General features: G+C 39.7%; 1 protein-coding gene across 1 annotated transcript; it reads right to left on the bottom strand.

The window, feature by feature from the left end:
• Nucleotides 1–6,838: 6,838 nt before the first annotated feature.
• Nucleotides 6,839–18,474, bottom strand: LOC306965036 (deoxynucleoside triphosphate triphosphohydrolase SAMHD1-like). The gene is made up of 16 exons (XM_079559252.1): nucleotides 18,232–18,474; nucleotides 18,054–18,120; nucleotides 17,781–17,853; nucleotides 17,499–17,659; nucleotides 14,343–14,458; nucleotides 14,178–14,248; nucleotides 13,272–13,430; nucleotides 12,669–12,769; nucleotides 12,475–12,583; nucleotides 11,764–11,855; nucleotides 11,582–11,697; nucleotides 9,918–10,057; nucleotides 9,095–9,187; nucleotides 8,812–8,916; nucleotides 8,602–8,739; nucleotides 6,839–7,330 (listed from the first exon to the last, which is right to left on the bottom strand). Exons 1-16 carry the CDS (start codon nucleotides 18,401–18,403, stop codon nucleotides 7,184–7,186), a joined length of 1,860 nt encoding a protein of 619 aa, XP_079415378.1. The 5' UTR covers nucleotides 18,404–18,474; the 3' UTR covers nucleotides 6,839–7,183.
• Nucleotides 18,475–20,632: the final 2,158 nt, after the last annotated feature.

Genomic DNA, 20,632 nt, shown 5'->3' with positions numbered 1-20,632 from the left:
CAAACATACAACCGACAGTCATCATATCTGCAAATTTACATCTACTTGATTAAAGAGAGTTTTTTATAATGCATTACGTGTGTGTTTTTGTAAGTGACAAAACCCAGAAAAAAAGGGGAGGCGAGAGGGAGGGAGCGGTCAGCGCAGCCTGAAGGCCATTGTAAATTCCTCGCTGGCTCAAACCAAAGACATTCTTCTCTGCTGTTTTTCTTTCTAATCTCTACGCTCAGATTACCAGCTAGAGGGCCCGGGCCAGATGAGAAGAGATCAGGGTGGCATCCACTGGTGCACAAGTGCCAAAGTAGCATCACTTTTACAAACATGCAGTTCACATTGTGCCACTGCATAAAATAGACCATAAAAGTAAAACATGGAGCACAGAATGAAACACATTATTTTGAAATATCCCCAAGTCATTCTACTCATGAATGGAATGATAATTATTTGTTATAAACATCAACAGCGCTTGACTTTCTAAGACAAAACGAAAGACCAATTTGAGCTTTATTCTATCCACAGCACAGAAACAGCAAGTAAACCATTACCACATCAATTCAAAATGATTCTGTAAAGTATATATATTTTAAAATAAAACAAACATTACCTTAAAGTCAATCTAAATGGATGCAAAGGAGCACAAGCACATTTCATGATGAACGATTTAACACATTTCGAGATGACAATTTTGTTTTGAGCTCAAATGAAGGATCCCACAAGTTGAGTTCCACATCACATGCGCCAGCAAAAAGTTCTGATTATGCACTGAATGACTGATCTGTCAGACAATAACACAAATGTATGGATGCGAGAAACAAGACAACCTATTGGATGTAGTATAAAGCGCAGGAAGGAATTCCGCAAACGAAGAGCAAACTCAGCCACACACTGAAAGCATTACCTGAAGTCTGTTTTTGAAAGACAGGAAAAAACAGTTCCCTGTGGAGAGAGAATTCCCACACGACTGGCCCACTGTCACACAAACAAACAAACAAACTTCAGCTCAGGTTTACCCTAAATATTTCCAGATGCGGCTTTCGTCACACTTTTAACATGCAAATTTAAATGAAAATAGAAAGAGGAGACAGTTATTCCTGCATAGACATAGCATGATCTGACATTAAGATATCGGAAGCATTCTTGAAAAAAGATCTTTAGAAACCACGTCAATATTGTGTGTAGACGAGGCAGTTTTATCTAGATTTCCCTGAACTAATGACAAAAAAACCCAACAAAAGCAAAACACACTAAAAAAGAATAGCCCAATAGGATCACAATATGTCAAAGAATCAACACTTCTCCCAAAAGTTAAGTTCAAATTAATCAGAGCTGTTATTTTAACTGCATAAGATAAGACTTTATTGATCTAACAGAGGAGAAATTCACTTGTTACTTCATACTGTGTCATACCCCCACTCTTACATCAATGAAGTCTTATCTTGTCTTATATATTATTATAGATTCTGTGTAATTTTACCGAACTAATATAAAATGTGAATCTTGGTCCACACACCTCTGGTCTGAGGTACCACATACAGCTCCAACAGCTGGGTAAATCCTGGTTCACAGACAGGGGGCTGGGGGCTCACGGCTGGCCTAGCCCAAGGTGTTCCATTGGGGGCACAGGGACCACCACCCTGTCAGTCCCCTCTGGAGTTGTCACAAAGGAGCTAATCAAATTAGTGGGTGTCAAAGCCACTTGCCACTTACTGTGTGGTGCACTAACTGTTTAGCGGCAGAACAAACAGTCCTCACTAGTGACACTCTTTTTAGTCCTGTCCTGAGCTTTCTTTAGGCACTAGAGATAATAGTTTAACATTGAATAGCAGTTGATAAGGAAACACCGATCCTATTGCTTCATCACAAATCTTACATCACAAAGAGATGAACTAAAAATGTTGGGCCTGCTTGATCAAATATCCTGACATTTTGAAACAATTTCAGAATCAAATTTCTGTGTTGGAAATTTGTAACATGAAACAAAGACTAACAGTAATGATAAACTTGACTTACAGTAGGCAATATGGTAAATATTGTGTGCAAGTAGTCCATTATGTAAAGTTTTTGCAGTAGGCGATTGGGTCTGGATGCAATTTAGGTTTTAGACGAGTGCTTCCCAAAGTGGTGGGTCGCGGGACACTGGAGAGGATAACATATAACATAATCAAACTAGCTTTTAAATGTTTTTACACATGTTTTTGGAAGTTGCGGCCTGAAAAGCTTGGGAACCCCTGCCTGAATCTGTGGTTATGCGATGTTCTGTACTGCATGTGTTTGTTTGATCCTGCCCTGGGTGTCCAAGACAAATTTCTCCTTAAGGCCACAATAAATCAAATCAAATTTAGGAACAAAATTTGGTAAATTAAAAATCAAACTCTAAAATTAAGTTGTTAAAAACAAACTAAGTTTTACACAATGACAAAAAAGAATCAAACTAGAGGCAACACCTTACGTGGAGAGAAAGTGGGGAGGTAATGAGAGAGTTGGGACAGGGGAGGCGGGTCGAACAGATAAAGGCTACTAAGTAATTACAACTGCCCTGTCTTCACAAAGCTCATCCATTTAGCTAAGCCTCCCACAGCATGACTCGGAACTCTTGAACAGGTGTGAGAAAAAGAAGACAGAGCGAAAGGCAGCGAATGCTCAAAAAGAAAAAAGAAAAGAAGAGAAAAAGGAGACCTAGAGCACCTGTTTTGTGGACTGCCATGCCTTCAGTCTGCGCGCAGGGGCTTGCACTGCTCCACCCAAACAACACATTCAGGGCTAAATGCCTGCTTAGCCATGTACAGGCCAGGGAGCAGGGGTCAACTCTCAACACTTAGGAGCGAGATAAGGAGATTTAGGAAGCACTAGGAGAGGAAATCAAAGGTCATCAAGAATCAGTTAATATTCAGTTTTAACCAATTACCCCCCTTCTTTACCGAGTGCGTTCGGCTGTACTCAAATCTAAAAGCTTCTTACAGCCTACAAGCCAGTGTCATGACTCATTTGAAAGCCAGTTGCTCGTTTTTCAGTCGTTTTGTCACTTTTTTGTTTCTCGTGGGTTGCTTTTTTGTTGTTTTGGTTGCTTTTGTTGTGGCTTTTTTCACCTTGTCATCAAATCACGTTTTTGTTTTGCGTTTTCATCCTGGTAAAGCTCGGTTCAGGCGGGAGTTAAGAGGCAGTAGCAGGTATAAAATTAATAGAAGACAAAGGGGGCTGAGAGATATTTTATGATGTAACTTTAAAAAAAAAAATGAAATTGTTCTAATGCATACTTAATTAAAAACTATAGCCTTTCAAACTACAATGCAAACACATAAAATACATTTAATCCAGGTTTAACCCTTGAAATGAGGACAAGCACTAATCACATTTCACTGTGAGGGTCCCCTGGTGTTTGCATTAATATTTCGGGAGTTGCAACCCGTTTGTGAGCCCTGGGGTTAATGTAATTTAAATAACAGCAACAACTGCCCAGGTAAGAAGTAAGACCAATGCTTTGTCATAAAAAAATGCTTCAGTTTATTTAACTTAGAAGATTGTATTTGTAACACGCAGTCGAACAATGGTCTAAAATGTCTTTATTTATGATATTGTTATTTGTGATGCGTTTAAGCATTTATACTCAACAATGAATGTCTAATCTTCGAATGCAAATTCACAATCTGAATTTAAAACATCATGTTTTTCTCTAACTATAACAATCGGGTTGTATTTTTTTGATGCAGGTGCTCAATCACTCAAATCTGATCCCATGTAACCGTATGCAAGCATTCCTGCAGAGCTAATTGACCCCAGTGCCAGTGGTGTCCGTGCAGGGGAGGGGCATCAAAGTGGCAGGATCAGTGCAGACTCACAGCAGCAGTCCTGCCGTGGGGGTCTGGAGCCGCGGCGTCTCACCCCCTAATGAGAGGCCATGACACGGACACATCCACACATGGTTTGACCCCAGAGGACCAGCTGGAAAAGAGAGTCCAACATGCCTTTCCCCACCCGTCTGTCTCTCCACCCCCCCTCCCTCCCTCCACCAACAAGACACAGAGCCAGTGCAGCTCAAGAAATCAACAGAGGAACCCCTTTCCAGTAATATAAATCCAGAGATATTACAATCAATTACATGACATGACATAACCAGGTTCTTCCATGGGACTGTCATAAAAGTGACATTTGTTGAGTCATCACATTGCACCCCCTGTCCCAAAACCCTCCTCCCAAAACACCAGACATTCCAGTGACCGGGATAGCTCACAGTCATCACCAGATTGGCTTTGTCTCCGCTCCCAAATATACCTTAATCTCCAGAGCAGGGGACATAGACGGGGCGCGACAGACTAAAAGAATGTTCAATAACACGAACGGGGCATAAATCTGTCTGGCACACGAGACTTCGGAACAGGTTTTGACCCAGTGACCCCATCTATTGATAATTGTGAAGATGATGATGGATTAGAATTTATACAAGTCTAAAATCAGAATTAAGGTATTTCGGGTGTGTTTTGTACACAAATAATGAAGGCAGAATGAGTTACAACTGACTAGAAGAGGCTTAGACGGGAGCTTTGAGTCAGAAAGGCAAGTGCAGCGGGAGTGGGGTGGGGGGGGTGGGGGTCGAGGGAAGAGCCACCTTGCAACAGCTGGTCTCAATTATCCATGGGGGGAATGGCGAGTGCCCAAGTGTGTATGTATGCGAGAGCAGGGCATCGCTGGGGAGGGCTGAGACCACTGGCGCCAGGAGGGGAGCAACAGGTCAGGGAGGATGAAGATTATAAAAATACTAGCGGGCAGTTGGCCTTGGTCCTGCTGCTGCTGCTGCACTGAGTGTGTAGTGTTCACTGATCCACTGTGCACATGTCCACTGATCATATTTGTACACAGCCTTTATGAATGACACTGCCTTGATTGATGCAAGGACACGTCATCATCTGTTATGTTATTTAGAATAACATTGGCGCAGCATGGACTTCTTGTGCAACTCACGATTTTGTGAAATTTCTAACTTGATATTTTTAATTGCAGTTTCTGTGGGGCATTAAAAAAAGCATTACATTGGATTCAAACAAGTATTAAATCTAAATTTATTGGTAAATGTTGATATCGCTTAACAATTTTTACTGTATAAGTTCATTAAAATACAGAATGATGGTCTAAATATGTTCAGCGGCAGCTTTGGCTGAAATTGATATTTTTTTTTGCTGAAAAGTACTCCTGTGTTTGATGAAATGTTTGCAAATCCTAAAACAATTTAATATGTAGCGATTTTTTTCATCTTCTGCGTTTGTGGCATTGAAATATAGTATTTAGGCATTAAAAAGTTTTAATTTGACTTGCCCGTATAAACCTTGAATTGGGAGCCAGAGTCAATTATTACATGGTTGTTATCATAAATATATGAGCACATAGTTTTAATTTGCTGGTGGGCCTCATGTGATATTCACATCTTTATTCAACTATATGTGGTAATACCTTTGCATTTTAGTCAGATTGTGGCTTTCAGTCACACTTTAGGCTCACGTATCAGTCCATATATTGCAGTTATATAGTAGGTAAATCCGTTCAAGACAGGCAGCAATACTAGTATACAGATAGTTATTACGTTATGAGTATAGAACAATTCATAATTAGACCTAATATATATAATGGAAACCCTTCTCCTTTGCGCCTTGAGATCAGATCCAAATATTTAAGTGTATGGCGCCCCTAAGTGGAGATACATGTTAATACAGGCATCCATCTAGTGTGTTCGCATTCATCAATAACTGCCCCTACAAGACTAAAGGACAGACCACACTGAGGCTCTTAATGCCCTACAAATACAACTGAAAGATGGAGGTGGTAAATGTAGGGGCCCTGTTGTTAGATATAAAAGGGGGATTTCGACAGGACCGGACCAGTTCAGTTCACTTGAGACCGGTTCAATTAGGGAGTGATTAAAAAAAATGAAATAAAAAAAAAAGGTTTAGAAAAAGCTCTAGTCCTGCATCAGAGCACCTTTGTGCAAAATTTGACCATTAGGAGGGACAGAGTCCTCCAGTAGTTGAACAGTTTTCAAGTGCCAGAGGAACAGTTATTGAGAAAAAAGAAATCATGACAATGCCCAAAACGAGTAAACCTATTATTTTTAGTTTGACAGTGAATTCAAAAATAAAAGAGGGATGTATGAGACCTCGCTCCTGTCATTTGGGCAATAAGAAAGAATGTTTGGCAAAACTGTGCAAATGAAACTTGAAAACTTGAGCAGTAGATTACTGACATAACTATGTGGGGAAATATAGAATTTTATTGAATATTTCCACATCAAAATCAGGCATGAGTAGAGAGGGCAAAAAATGCCTATATTTTCTGTGAACAAGTGATGATAGAGCCTGGTATAAATTTCTGAAGAGAAAGCTGACTTTGAATATGCAAGTCGACTATTGCCTGACCAATCAGAGTGGTGACATGCCCCCCTCCCCTTTCACCCCAAACCGATCTAGTTTGCAAACGCTCCAGGTCCCATGGATGAAGTGATCTATGGGACCCCCCTTTGGGAGGGAGCGGTTCACTTTTGGCTGTGGAAACACCTTCAAACCGCTCCGGTCCGTTCCGGTCGAAATGGGGCTAAAGACTGTTTGCATGGACCTGAAATAGATGGTCAAGTGTATGGCGCACCCTAGCGATGAAACAAATGAACTACAGAGAGACACATTGGAAAGAACAGACTGTATTATCAAACATGCAAGTACAAGAAAATATTTCCCAGGTGGTTATATTTATGGGAATAATGCAGTTCAATATAAAAACTATGTGCTTTTTTTTCTTTCTTTTTTTTAAATACAAACAGACCAGTAAATATTCCCTTGGCAGATAAACATTTTCGGTCACAGCAAAATAAATAAAAGACCACGCTTCATATCACACCCTAAATGAAACTTAAAATAAATAAAAGTCAAAACCTTAAAGATAAAATATAACTTTGCAGCAACTGCATGTAACAGTCACTGTGGCACTTTAGTTTTTACACTGACCTGATATGAAGCAACATTGAAATCCATGATCACTGATGCATGTAAAATGAATTATAGAATAGATGTTCGACCTGAAGACTGAACCTGAATCTGTAAGTTATTTTCTTTGTAAACTTCAGCATTGTACCTGAATTTGTAAAAAATATCCCATGTTTCATAAAGCCACGTTTTTCTTGGTCAAAGTGTCTTCAAGAGTCTTCTTACTTGAAAAGCTGGACTTTGGCTTTTCCATTGCATTTGCTGTAGCTTGTGGTGCTTGTGGAACTGCCCTCACTCTCTTCTCCTTCATTGTTGTTCGACCAGCTGGCCTTCAATGGAGTGAGCTCTGGTGCAATGATGTCTCCATCCTAAGCAAAAAGAAAGTATGTTAGACGCCTTTGATGTAGGATTACCTGTTGAGCCCAATACCTGTAAATAGGTGAAGGTGTGAGAGATACTCGGAGTGTTTCCTGCCTCATGGATGCAGCCAAATTCAGATTTATTAGTATTTAGTAGTGAGTGGTGTCCTTGTAATCCTGGTTGGGAAACACTGCCGTAAAGCGTTGCTCACTCTAGAATTGAGACTCTTATTATCAATGTGGCTACAGTGTTGCTTTACTCAAGTACTTTTCAGCCCAAACGGTGCTGAAGACCGGTCAAGGAGCTTGGGAACCTGCTGTCAAACTTGCAATATTTGCAGACCTATGCAGAGCAGTGTTGTTTTTGGCAGCCCTTTTAGTTTTAGTCTTAGTCTTTTGGACGAAAATGCTATTAGGTTTAGTCACATTTTAGTCATTTCAAAATGTGATAGTCACGTTTTAGTCAGACGAAAATTAAAAAGGTTTTTGTCAAGTTTTCGTCTGTTTCATTATAAGAAGTTATAATTAGTTTCGATAAGTCTTGGAAATTGGGATAAATAATAGCCATCTATTGGCTTTCTATAGCTTTGGGTGGTAGGCCTATTGTGAACAGTACTTTTCCCAAAAGCGCCCGCTCTCCTCGTCCTCTGATCATCGCTTCTAGATTTTTTTTATTTTTTTACCAACAGCGCTGTCTGCACATACCTAAAAGTCCCTGTGACATGGATGTCAGACGCTCCGAGGAGGATGTACGCGAGCAGTGACCGCACGCCACGGGGAGAGAGTGAGAGAATGAGGCGCCGCTGCCCGGCTGCATCATGAGCAGCACGGCGCCGCTCCGTGTCACGTTTTCACGTTCTCTCACTCAGCGCACAAACTCGGTTTGTGAACGATCTAACGAAAAACGTTCTCCCATTTTTGTCTCACGTTCTAGTCCCCAAAGAGCTAATTTTAGCTTTTTTATTTATTTAATTCAGTGACATCAAAAATATTTACAGCAAAAGTGCTTGTTTTTATTCAAACTGCAAAACTGCAGAAGAGCAATCTTACAATGTCTGCCATTCTGTTAGCTTTGCAATCACATAAAATATCAGCACAATATGTTAAATCCCTCTTGAATAAATACAGTGGCAATATTAGATCATGTTTGTTTTAATGACTAAAATGCACTTGTCCACATTTTTTTATCCAAGTTGCAAGTCTTTGAATCCCCAACCATTTTCATCAAAATTGGAAAGTTTACGGACAGTCAAAGGTTACACTAAAAGTATGTGTGTTACCTGAGGTTTGGAGAAGTTCTTGTCCATGCACCATTGAACAAAGTGCTTTTTTGCAGTTTCCAGACTCCCATCGTTAGTCTTTTTGAAGTAAACTCTGATCAACTGCTCAGCAAAACGCTCCGGGAGAAGTTTAGACACCTGCCGAAAAGCAGAACCATTTCATCACTGGTTTTAAAACAGAAATGTCTAAAAATGAGAAAGTAGACTGACCTGATTTTTGCGGATCTGGATGGCCTTGGTAAGGTCATTTTTGCAATAAAATCGAACACTATTTATGGGGTTCTTTTCTTTCATCCCATAATCCATCTGGATGACCTGAAACATAAAAAATGATAAGAAATACTCCAATGCAACAATAAAGCTTTTGCAACAAATAACACAAATATCAATAAAAAGTGACACATTTCATGCTCTTTAGTACCTGGAACAGAATTCTGTACTTTGATAATGCACCCACTACAGTTTGCTTCATTAGTTCATTTCAAACACTTACATTGACCACAAAGTCTTCGGGTTGAAGCTCAGCGTCCTGAGAGCCTTGAGGTACAGACTGAGCTAGATCTGCTTCCCAGCTATGAATTATCTCCTGAAATACAAAATAAAGAAAGTAGGCAGCTGCTCAATTAAAACATGACATTCTTGACAAATCTTAACATTTTGAAATCTCAGGTAATACAAGCAGGTTTTGTTAAGCCTTTCTACTCTAAAGAGCCACATATGGCTCCAGCTATGGTCCCGGTATTTGGATGCAAAGGGACACAAGGGGGCGCCCTTCCAACCATCTCAGTGTAAATGTGTCTTCAGAGTTAGTCAGTAGCTTAAAAATTGTAACATTTTTTCTTACTAACATTTTTTCATTAAATTGCTTCTTGACTGAAAAGACAACCTGTCATATGCACTTTAAATGGCACAACAAATTAAAAAAAAAATTGTAAAAAAAAAAAGTTCTGTTGTTTACAATAAATAAACTTTCTCCTTTCCCTGGCTTGCGTTATTTGTTTTTTGTTTTAATAGTTTCCAGATGAGATTTAATATGTTCACACACACAGACACACAATCAACAAAATTTTCAAGAATTTGCAAGATCCAGTAACCCGATTCCCTAACCAGAAACATTAAAAAAGAAAATAAATAAATGTATACATTTCTTGACCCTTGACCAAGTCCCATGATAACCATTGACAGTGGATTGCAAAATATACCGTCAATGATGACAATGCAAACTGTGATATTTTTTCCTCTATCTCAGAGCACAGTTTTATACAATACCTGCATATTCAGGAACAAAGAATTCAAATGATTTAAATCATGCATACCTGGGAGACAATTATGGGTTTGTCGGGTTGAGTTTGACCCAGGCATTTGTAAAGACGTCGACAGACAATATTGTGGAGGATCTGTCTCGCCTCAGAGAGTTCTTTGGACGAGGAGTTGAGGATTTGTTCGAACACATGATCTAAAAAAAAATTGAAACACATTGTTTTTGACAGAACTTAATATTTAGTCAGCTTCTCTGAATCATATCACATACTTGCAAGTGATTAAGTTTGCTCTGCAATGAATAAGGCATATTTCTGTTGTGTTTCAAAGAAGTGCAGGTGCAATTGGTCTTTTGATGAGACAGATTCTTCAGTCTGAGTCTAAAGATTGATAAATTAGCTCCATTTGTTGTCGTTTGGCTGGGTTTTTTGTTTTTAGAAGCCGATATCAAATCATTTGCCACAATGGGATAAATGGAGTCTCCAGACGGTTAGAACTTCTGAAACGGAATTACTGGCTCGTCTGCCATTTCTTAGGGGAACTCAAATTAAATCAACCGATCTTGTGTCAGTAAAAGGGCCTGCCACAACTGGCGCACGGGCAGTATGCGATCCTTTGCGGTCTCAAAATATGAAGGTCATGCGAACACTCTTTTGACGCACAGGCATCTGCACGAGCGACCGCTATTGACCGCATGAAAAGGTGTGAATCGCAGTTGGATTATATGTCGCAGCTGAATGTCACAAATGCACAAAATTCAGTGGAGGTCGATTGTGACTGAATATAGCCGATAAATCATCTCAGTTGCGCAGATGGATAGATACTGGTGAGCGCCATTATCAGTCTTGTGCGATTCCTGCTGTAGGTATAGAGGCTAGATGCCGTTTCCTCTTCTCCCATTTTGTGTAGAGTACGGATCGGATTTTTTCTGTCCGAGCCGGGCCCTTGGAGGGGGAGGTGAGTGCTCGTAAACCCTCTGCTACCTTGTAACGCAGGTAAATTCAATACTTGTCAAAACTTCTCTCATTCCATGTGCTTAAAGCGAACGCACACAAAGATGCTTTGAAACACAGTTTCACCACATTTCTGTGATGCACCTCTCGCTCTTACAACACGGACTTACGAGTTTTATTTTATTTTTGATCAACGGATAAATCATGTATTTAAAGCACTGCACGGTTTGAGAAAAACCTTTGAAGTGAGGTTACGCAGCGCGTAATGTTGGCATGGCACATGGCGCGCTGCGTTCTGCACCGACAGACAGTACTGGACTGTCACATTCACTTCGTGTCTGAGAGTTCAGCGAGCTCCACAGAGCTCTCGCCCCTTAAGTCAGACAGAAGCTTGCTGAGCTTGGTGTGTAAAAGCAGTGGTGCGCTAATGCCTCCAGCCATGTGTGGGGCGGCCATTTCAATGATGGCAATTTCATATTTTGGCGCAGAACAAATGAGGGACAAAATCGCCCTTAACAGCTCATTATTCAGAAATCATTTTGTGTTAAATGGTTCTGGCGAAGCAGCAGGTTTTTATTGAACAATTAATTCCACTTCATGAGTGACAACATATTACAAACGATACACATCTTAAGAAAGTGTGGAGACGTGGTTCAGAAGGACATACAGTGCCTAATGAGATGCATAAAAAATTAGCACTTCTGACTTCAGCCTCAAAATACAGGACTGACAACAAAGAGGTTATATTCAAAGACATGGCCACACACCTGTGAGTTTGGTGTAAGCCTCCATGTCGTCTATGGCAGTGGAAAGAGTAAACATCCTCCCCCCTGAACCTTCGATTTGTATGTGCTTATCTGCTTTTAAAAAGGCCTCGGTGATCCTGATACATAAGAGTTGTACGAGTTAGCAGATTTTACTAACATTTATATGAAAATGTTAGACTTACATAGTTTCAATGATGCTGCCAACTTTATGCTGGTAAGCTCTTCTGTGGAGGCAATTCCTGGTGTGAAACATGTCATACAGGTTCCCCACTTCCTGTCAACATAAAGTGAACATATACAAAGTCATGAGAGATGTTTTTTTTCTTTATATATGCCAATTAGTTAATTATATAAATCAATACTAAATCTGGAAAACAGGACAATCAGTTGGCTTGTAAGTGTATGTTCACTGTACACAAGAATTATCGAAAAACAATTGAAAAAGCAAGACTTCTAAGCAAATCTAAAGCAACATATATTCAGTGTCTGTACTGTGTAAGAGTTGGTGTTGGATGGAAACTCACACATGTGACCAGCTGGTCACATGTGTGAGTTTGCATGTTCTTTGCATGGTCTCCCCGTGTCTGTATAGGTTTCCTGCAGGTACTGCGGGTTTCCCTACCACTAAAAACATGTACAATAGGCCACGATGAATGATGTGTGTGTGTGTGTGAATGATGGTGGTCAGAGGGACACAGATGTGTGCAGTTGCACTTCTGTCAGTCTCTCCCAGGGGAGCTTACCATCACCGAGTATGACGTGAATGTAAAATTGTCTCATGTAAAGTGCTTTGTGACCATGTCTGTGAAAGGCGCGATATAAGTTAAGTCCTTTCCTTTTAATTCATTTGAAAAGCCTTTTTGTACTGGCTTTAGTGAAAGCAGTCGCCACACCTTGTCTCTAGTGCAGATGTTCTTCTGTCCATCTACTTCACACACTCGGGCAAAGTGTAGGAAACGGTGGTAGTCAAAATTGTTTGGGATGCCCAAGTGATAGCAGTCTCTGTGAGGAGAGCACATTTTTTGTTTCACAGTTAAATTATCTAGTCAGAAAAGACAAAGAAAAAAAAGTTGTTTTTGTTCAGTACCTGGCAAAGTAGTCCCACTTATCCACGTCAATGCCATTTCTTTTGTTGGCCACAATTTCATACAGGAAGGATTTGTCTTGTGTTCGACCTTTGTACGGCCACTGTGAAAGTAGAAGTAGTTTTAAAGTGTGTAGTGAATATGTCAGAAAAAGACAGCTGCAACTTTCTCTAAAGTAAATGAGACAATGATGTGTTTTTCACATAGTATCTGTATAAAAATGCTGAATTATTATACTAATGTTTGCCTACCTTTTAAAATGATCCACTAACTCTCTACTATACTCGGTCTTGAGCTACTTCAAGAGGACAATGCAGCATCCCAAAAAGTAGAACCTCTTTTGCTAAATCGGACTTCTCTTATCTCAATGCATCAATTACACACATTACATTACAGCATGTATGCACTTCAATACCATTTCTGAAAAATGTGTGATGCAAGTGTTTGCAAGGAAAAAGACAAACAGTTAGAGTGTGTTGAAAATTTCCGGAATAAATGTAGTTGTGACTGATGAATTAAAACCCATTTCTCAGTCAAATTTAATGTAAATGTCCATATCAAAATTATAATGTATAAAGAGACGAGACAAGCATGCCAGTCTTTACCTTAGCACTCTGGGACGCAGCATTTTGCAAAGGTCCAGCAATCTGTTCTTTGATGAAGTCCAAATCCTCAGGAAGAACTAGTCCGTGCTGTTCCATGACTGGCCTCAGATTATTGTCATCCACCAGATGGTCAAACATGGCCAGAGAGGCCGTTTCATGCTTTGAGAGAAAAGGGAGATCATTACCAAGAGAAAATGTGAAAGTGCAGCATTTAAAAAACACAAAGACAAAGACTAGCATCTAGCATCTGTTAAAAAACAATAGTTTATAGACAAAATGGCTTGACTAATCGCTCACGTTTAACAGCAGCAGGTCTGTGGTCATAACTTGCATAATAAAGCAGTCAAACAGCGATCAGCAGCAAACCTTATCAGTGTCTTTTATGAGCTATCAGTTTCCCTATTAGCTGGCACTGTTACACATGTAGTTAACCTTTCAGTATCTTTATATAATCAAATTACAATAATTAAAAAATTGCACTACGGAAAACTTTTGCAGCAACTTCTTATAAAACGAGCAAATACAAAACCGGTGAGTTGAGCCACAGCGGTTGTTCCTATTTTTAAGCGAAATCGAAAGCTACAATTTTGTGGTACTGTATTATGCACATTTTAAAATAAAAGTATTTTATAATGTGGATTATTGATTTTGTTTGTTAGTTTTTGCAATGACCATTCACAGTATATTGCGCTAACACAAGGCAACATAGGCTTGTCACGGTTTGTGAATGCATGTTACAGCTTGCCTATCATCTGTATTTGCCAAACAGATGACTGCAGGTCATGACTCACCAAATAAAACGGTAAGAGATTGCTTGAATCCTGTTAAACTTTGGATAACAAGGTTATGTTTGCTATAATGTCAAGCCCAATACATGTACAGCATATGACAAAACTACCCGCTTACCTTCCATTTAATTTCAGGACGAGCTTTGGGAATAAACATCCCATCAAACATATGAGAAAAAGGCCCATGTCCTGAAAGACAGAAGTAAGTTGTCAAACCTTTACTGCAATAGTATAAAAACATTATTTAACTGACAAAACACAAGGCTATGTTTATATCACCCACCAAGGTCATGGCAAAGGCCTGCGATCTGCACACAAAGAATGTCTCTGCGGGAAATGAGGAGTTCGGGCTGCCTTTCATTCAGTGCTTGAACAAGACGCCCGGCCAAGTAACCCACGCTGTATGGGAGAAATAAACTTTAAACATAAAGCATGAAATATGTACATAGCACTTCAAGGAATGATTTTACTACAGGTTCAACTATTGGATGAAGAAATAAATATAATTGAAGAGTTCATTTGCAAAAACAGATAAAGTAGCATTGAAAAAAACTCACCGTATGGTTGCAAGTTTCTCTAAACATAGCAGAGTTTTTCATTACCAGGTCTGCTTCAGTGCCATGAAAATATAAAGTCACTAGTTCTTAATCAAATTTACATAACGTTAGCTTCACAAGTGTCATCTGTAGAGCAGAGGTATCCGTTTTTGCAAATGAACTTTTCAATTGTTGTTGGCATTATAAACCTTGCCCAGGGACAATAGTTGAAAACTAGCTCTACAGCGATTACTGACATTTAGACATGTTCATGAATGTGTCCCGTCTAGGGTTTGGCCTGTAATTTTTTATGTCACTGTGGACACGATGTAATTTCACTTACGCTCAGGTCCATCAGAGCAGCATAAACACTGACTGTGTGGGACGCAGAGGCAGGGGCTTAAAAAGTAAAATGAAATGAAGGATGCTTGACTAGATCATATTTGCAAGGAAATTAGTATGCCATTAAAAAAAAAAATCTTCCCAATAGGCATACGGCTGGGATTTTTAAGTAATTTGTCCGTTGTCAATTATATCAAATATATATATCGTTATCGTGATATTTCTTTTTTTATATTGGCCACATTGCCCTGCCCCGTCCCTGTCAAGTAAACAAAAAAATAAGGTCTTTGCACTCATTCAAAACATATAATGCAAGCATTATATTCACAGTAGCATTGATCATGTAGCCAAATAGTGAACAAATGATTGTGTTCCTGAATAATAATTACAATGTGACTAGCTTTGACCATGATATAATTGAATAGGTAGCATGTCATACTTTTGGGGAAAACAAAATCATTTTAATGGAACCATGTCCTTGTTTCAGTCTAAAAGCACAAAGTGCATCTGTAACCTTGGTTCTCCCACTCTATCAGTGAAGTATGTTGTTTTGTCTTATCCCACTACAGCTCAACCTAGGAAGCGCACTTTGTGAAGCTCTTTGAGTGTCTTGCATTATAGAGCCGATACTAGGGGTCGGCAACCTGCGGCTCTTAAGCCTCCTTATCGCGGCTCTTTGTCCCACTGGTGCAGCCACGAGTATATGCCCAAATTGGGAGCTGACACAGTGAAAATATTTTCTTGCGAGATACCTCGAAAGCATAGGCCTATGTCATCTACGATCTGTCCTCTCTTTTGGCACAGCGCCACTGTCATTCTTCCCAGTCACACGTGCTGGGCCGACCTGCACCAGCCCAATTTGTGCTTTCAGTGCATGTGCTTGTGCCCCGCCCTCATTCATCTGCTTCATTCCGCTTTCATGGAATGAGCCAATGTATTTACACAACTGTAGTCTCTTTAATGACTAAACGGGGAATATAAACTGTATCATTCCTTAATGGGGCTGGAGGCATCTCTCAAATGATGCTTGAATCGATGTCTGGAGAAGCAGTGCAAACTTCAGTCCAACCCGTTCGCCACCTCGCGCAGCGCTGAAAGCGAATCACGGCCGATCATGCATAATAAAAAACGCAAAGTCACAAACGCAATGTCAAACACGTAGTGATCTGGAGCTGTCCCCATAGCGCAGAATGAGGAGAGTGAAGGCGCAGAGGAGACGACATGCAGTGAGTGCGATGAAGCAGGGGCGGAGCAGAGAAAATCAGGGGTTGAGAGGCAGAAAACCAGTAGGGCCGAGAGTGTAAGAAGGCTGTTGGCTCCTGAAATGGCTTGCCATTGGCTTTAACTGGCTTTATGTGGCTTTTTGCTTTTTCAACTGGCTTTTTGCAGTTTGTTGGTTTCAACTGGCTGTTTGGCGAAAGGCCAGTCCAAGAGTTTCCCCTTTCGCGGTCAAGTGACACTACACAGGCTTATGGAGAATATGGCGTTTTGAAAAAATTATGTGTGTGATGTCATTACAGAGCAAAGTCTGCATAACCTGTGGTTGAAGCTGACTGTTTTACTTTTGAGCTCACATTAAATAACATGTTCATGGTAAGGGCTTCTTGTAACCGGAGGGTTAGCAGATTAAAACCGCAGGTGCACATGGTTGTCCTTGGACAGGACACTTCACCCACCATTGCCTCCACTGGTCATCAATGGATGACAGCGGAGTTTGTTCCCGCTGTCACACAAACCTTGCGATCACTGCTGCTCAGGCTGTTGAAGGTGCCGTTCTCGCAAGGCTAGGCTACCTATGTGACTACAGTCTATGGACTGAGTTCAGGCTGGAGAGAGCGTTTTGCATTTTAATTTTGTTAAATTACGGGATAGTACTAAAATACGGTGGGGAACAGGGGGTGTATAGTAGCCTATACAGCTGCTACCTATACAGCTATATAGGCTGTGTATATGTATATGTATATATATATATATATATATATATATATATATATATATATATATATATATATATATATAAAAAAATAAAAAATAATTTAAAAAAAGCACGACAGAGTGGAGCTGCAAACATACTTCTGTTATTAACTGATAACATATCCTTGTTGATAGTGCAGGCCCTTCAAAGTGCCACCACATACTCCATAAGCCTGTGTAGTGTCGCTTAAAAAAAAACAAAAAACATCTAAAATGCAACAGAATGCTGAAAGTTGCATTTCATTAATTAATTAAAAAAAAAAATTGTTTATTTGCTTGTAAACAAAACAATAATATTAATCAGTTTTGTCGGTCGTTTGAACGTTTAAACTATTGCGGCTCTTTGAGACTTTCATTTGGTTTGAAATGGCCCGAAACGGCTCTGTGGATGCTACAGGTTGGCCTATACGTAGATGTCAGGCTATGTAGAATTAGGAATAATTAAGCACTAAAAAACACTTTTATTAGCCTATTTATTGGGCCTATTCCATGTTTTGGGTCGACTATCAGTGAAGTATGTTGTTTTGTCCTATATATTACCTTGCTCCACCACGTATATGGTGAAGAGCAACATAATTAGCACTTACCCAATGCTGTGTTCAAATCTATTATGAGAGGCTCCGGGGAATACGAAGTAAGTTCCTCCAAGCTGCTTGAGGTTTCGCAGTCTCTGAAACTGTGGCGTGTCAATAATTTTGATCAGGAGTGGGTGCAGCTCCACGTGGCCATGGATGGGATCGTTAAACACCTGGAAGAGACCGAAACCGAAAGTAACTAACCAGTTTAACATGAAGCAAGTTTCAGCACATCTGCACCCACACGTTCCTCTCACACCCACACAATGAGGTCTTCAGGGTGCCTTCTGTTACCTTGTTTGGTTCAGCCTCGATTTGCCATAATTTCCTCAGACTGTGGAGGACCCTGAGGCGATCACCGTGGCATCTTTAACACAGTAACATTAAGATTTCACCACATGTCAAGAACAAGCCAAAGTAAAGCAGATGTCCATTTTGGCTGGTAACTTTTTCTCCACATGAGCCAGTTTGGGTTAATCCCTGAATCTAAGCTAAACAGTGAGCAAAACAGTGTCAAGCTTAGATCACATCAACAATAACAACACATAACCTTAATAAAACACTCACTTGACTCCAATTTTCTCCAAATCGGTGTCTTTAATGTATCTTAGACCCAGGCCAGTGACCTTTTCAGCTGTAAAATGAGCATACATGTTGTTAGCATAGCCAGAACGAGCACCTTATCTTTACACAGCAGATCGAGGAAGTGTCAACATGTTTGCGGTGAATAAGAAGCACAACTTACCTCTGAATAAACCTTCAAACTCTGCAAGTCCCTCTTCACGAAGATACTGGCACGTCTCCTCGACTTCCCAGTGCATGTAGTCCGAAGTGATCGGCCGGATAACTTTCTTCTCCGGCGTTTGTAAGCTGTTGTTGTTAGCTGTGATCTCTAAAGGTCGCTTTCTGTTTGCCATGATCAGCTAAAATCCACAGAGGTAAAGCCGCACACAAAGCTCACCCACTGCAGACCACGGTGAATGCCTCAGCTGACTGCAGAGGGAAAAAATACCCGGGTTTTTGTTTCCCCGCCGCCTTGTCCCGTTAAAAACTCGCTTCCGCTCTGTACTTTCAGAATAAAACATGTAATAATGATAAAAACAAAATAATACTTTCCACCAAGACATTTTTTAGAGCGATTTAATTTGATCACGTGATGCGATCAAATTTAAAGAGGCCTTATGCAACTTTTTTATGCGAGAAAAAATATTTGTGTATTTGACCACTGTAGTCAGGACGTGAAGTAAAGATGCAATCGGGTGTGGTTGTAACATGGGGAGAGTTGTAACACCACCAATTCCACCATGGAGAGGAGTCAAATGATCATATCAGTGTTTACCCACTTCCTCCCTGATCCCACGTGGTGGTTGTCAAGGTTGTAAACAGGTGCATGCTGATTCTATTGCGAAAAATCTGCCATGTAATCTGCCATGTAAAATTCAGCAGATACTGCAAAACACTGCAGAAGCTGAGAGACCGGGGTTCAGTGATCTCCCCAGTGCAGGTTTACTGAAGCATCTACAAAGTTTTCTCTGAGGTGACATGGTCTCTGTTTTTGCTTCTTTTGTTTAACTGTTGCAACTTACCCCATCATGTGTTACTACTCCCGGTAGTGGGGTAAGTTGTAACAAAGGAACACCATGTATTTGACATCAACTCATATGTCATACTGTATTTGCATATGTGCATAGTGTTGGAATGATTTCAATGCGATGGTGCACGTATCGCGCCGCTCTCCTGTGTATTTCCGTGGCCACTTTCTGGTCGCCAGGCAGCATAGGGAATGAATGAAAGCGCGCCGCTCTAAATTATTTGTTTCCACCACTGTTGGTGTGAATCCGGTGAGATTCACAGAGCTATTTTTTGGCCTAAAAAGTTGCATAATAGACCTTTAAAGTACAACTTTCATCATCTTATCCCTCTACAGCTCAACTCTTTAACCAAGGAAGCTTTGTGAAGCTCTTTGAGTGACTTGCACTATAAAGCCTAATAGTATACGTAGATGTCAGGCTGTATAAAATTAGGGGGGAAAAAATGTTTAGATTATTTTCTATAATTTCAAATCAAAAATTATATTTTTTAAATGTAAAAGTTAATAAATCTTATTCCAAGTGATATTTATGCTTGTGTCATTGGCAATAGCATTTTTAACTTAACTTTAACTTAAAGTTCAAACTCACTCCAATTCAGTGTAAAATGCCTAAATTCAAGTGTTTTTGGTAATTTACTGATTTAAGATGATTATTTTTCCAGTGTAGGTCTGATTACAGATCAACAATAAAACCTCAAACATTCAAATCACATTTTACACCCACATGATTTAGACAATCAAAAGGCTAACATTTCTAGAAGATAAGATAATCCTTTATTGATTTCACAATGGAGAAATTCACTTGTTCAATCAGCTCTCAAGAAACACTCAGGGTGTGCAACAATTACATAGTAAATAAAGGTATCTTATGTACAATGAATGCAAATAATCAAAAATAGAGTTAGAGCAGACAATAGAAAATATCAGCAGTACAAATTCTTTCAATCTTAGTGCAGGTAGACATTGACATTGATACAGAAATAAATATGACACTGAGATTATTATCAATGCAAACCTGTATGCACTGAATGAAAGTTATATGAACGGTGTAAATGGTGATCCTGAAGTGGAAAGTGTTTTTATGATGTGAGTGAAGTAATGCTTCTACTGTATGTATTATTATTCAGTATTTTCCAGGGACTGTGGGTGGAAATGAGCATTTTTGCTCTAACCTGGCACATGCACATCCTTTCTTTTTTAGACTAATGTCTTTTGTGCATTGTCCCTGATCAAATAAAAGAAAATTAAAAATTAAAAAATTCAACCTATATGCTAAAAAAAAGAACATTTCGTGAATTTAACACAACTGGTGGAGACGCCCTCTGTACTCAGTCTTCTTTTCTGCAGCGTGCATTTAAGAGTCTCCACTTTCTGTTTAAAAATTAAATTCATTATAAAAGAAAAAAAAAAAACGAAGAGGAGAAGGGTTTTAATTACCTCTTTTGTAGCCACGGTTTGATCAGTCCCCTTGTAGAAGACAAATGTCATTTGCTTGTGACTTTTGTCTGGGTTGGAGCTCTGTGGCTTCTGCAAGAAAATGGCTTTTTTTTTTTTC

Source organism: Gobius niger (assembly GCF_951799975.1).
Source record: "Gobius niger genome assembly, chromosome: 6".
In the NCBI taxonomy this organism is placed as follows: domain Eukaryota; kingdom Metazoa; phylum Chordata; class Actinopteri; order Gobiiformes; family Gobiidae; genus Gobius; species Gobius niger.
Note: the sequence above shows the minus strand (reverse complement) of the source record. Positions and strands in the feature narration are given on the sequence as shown.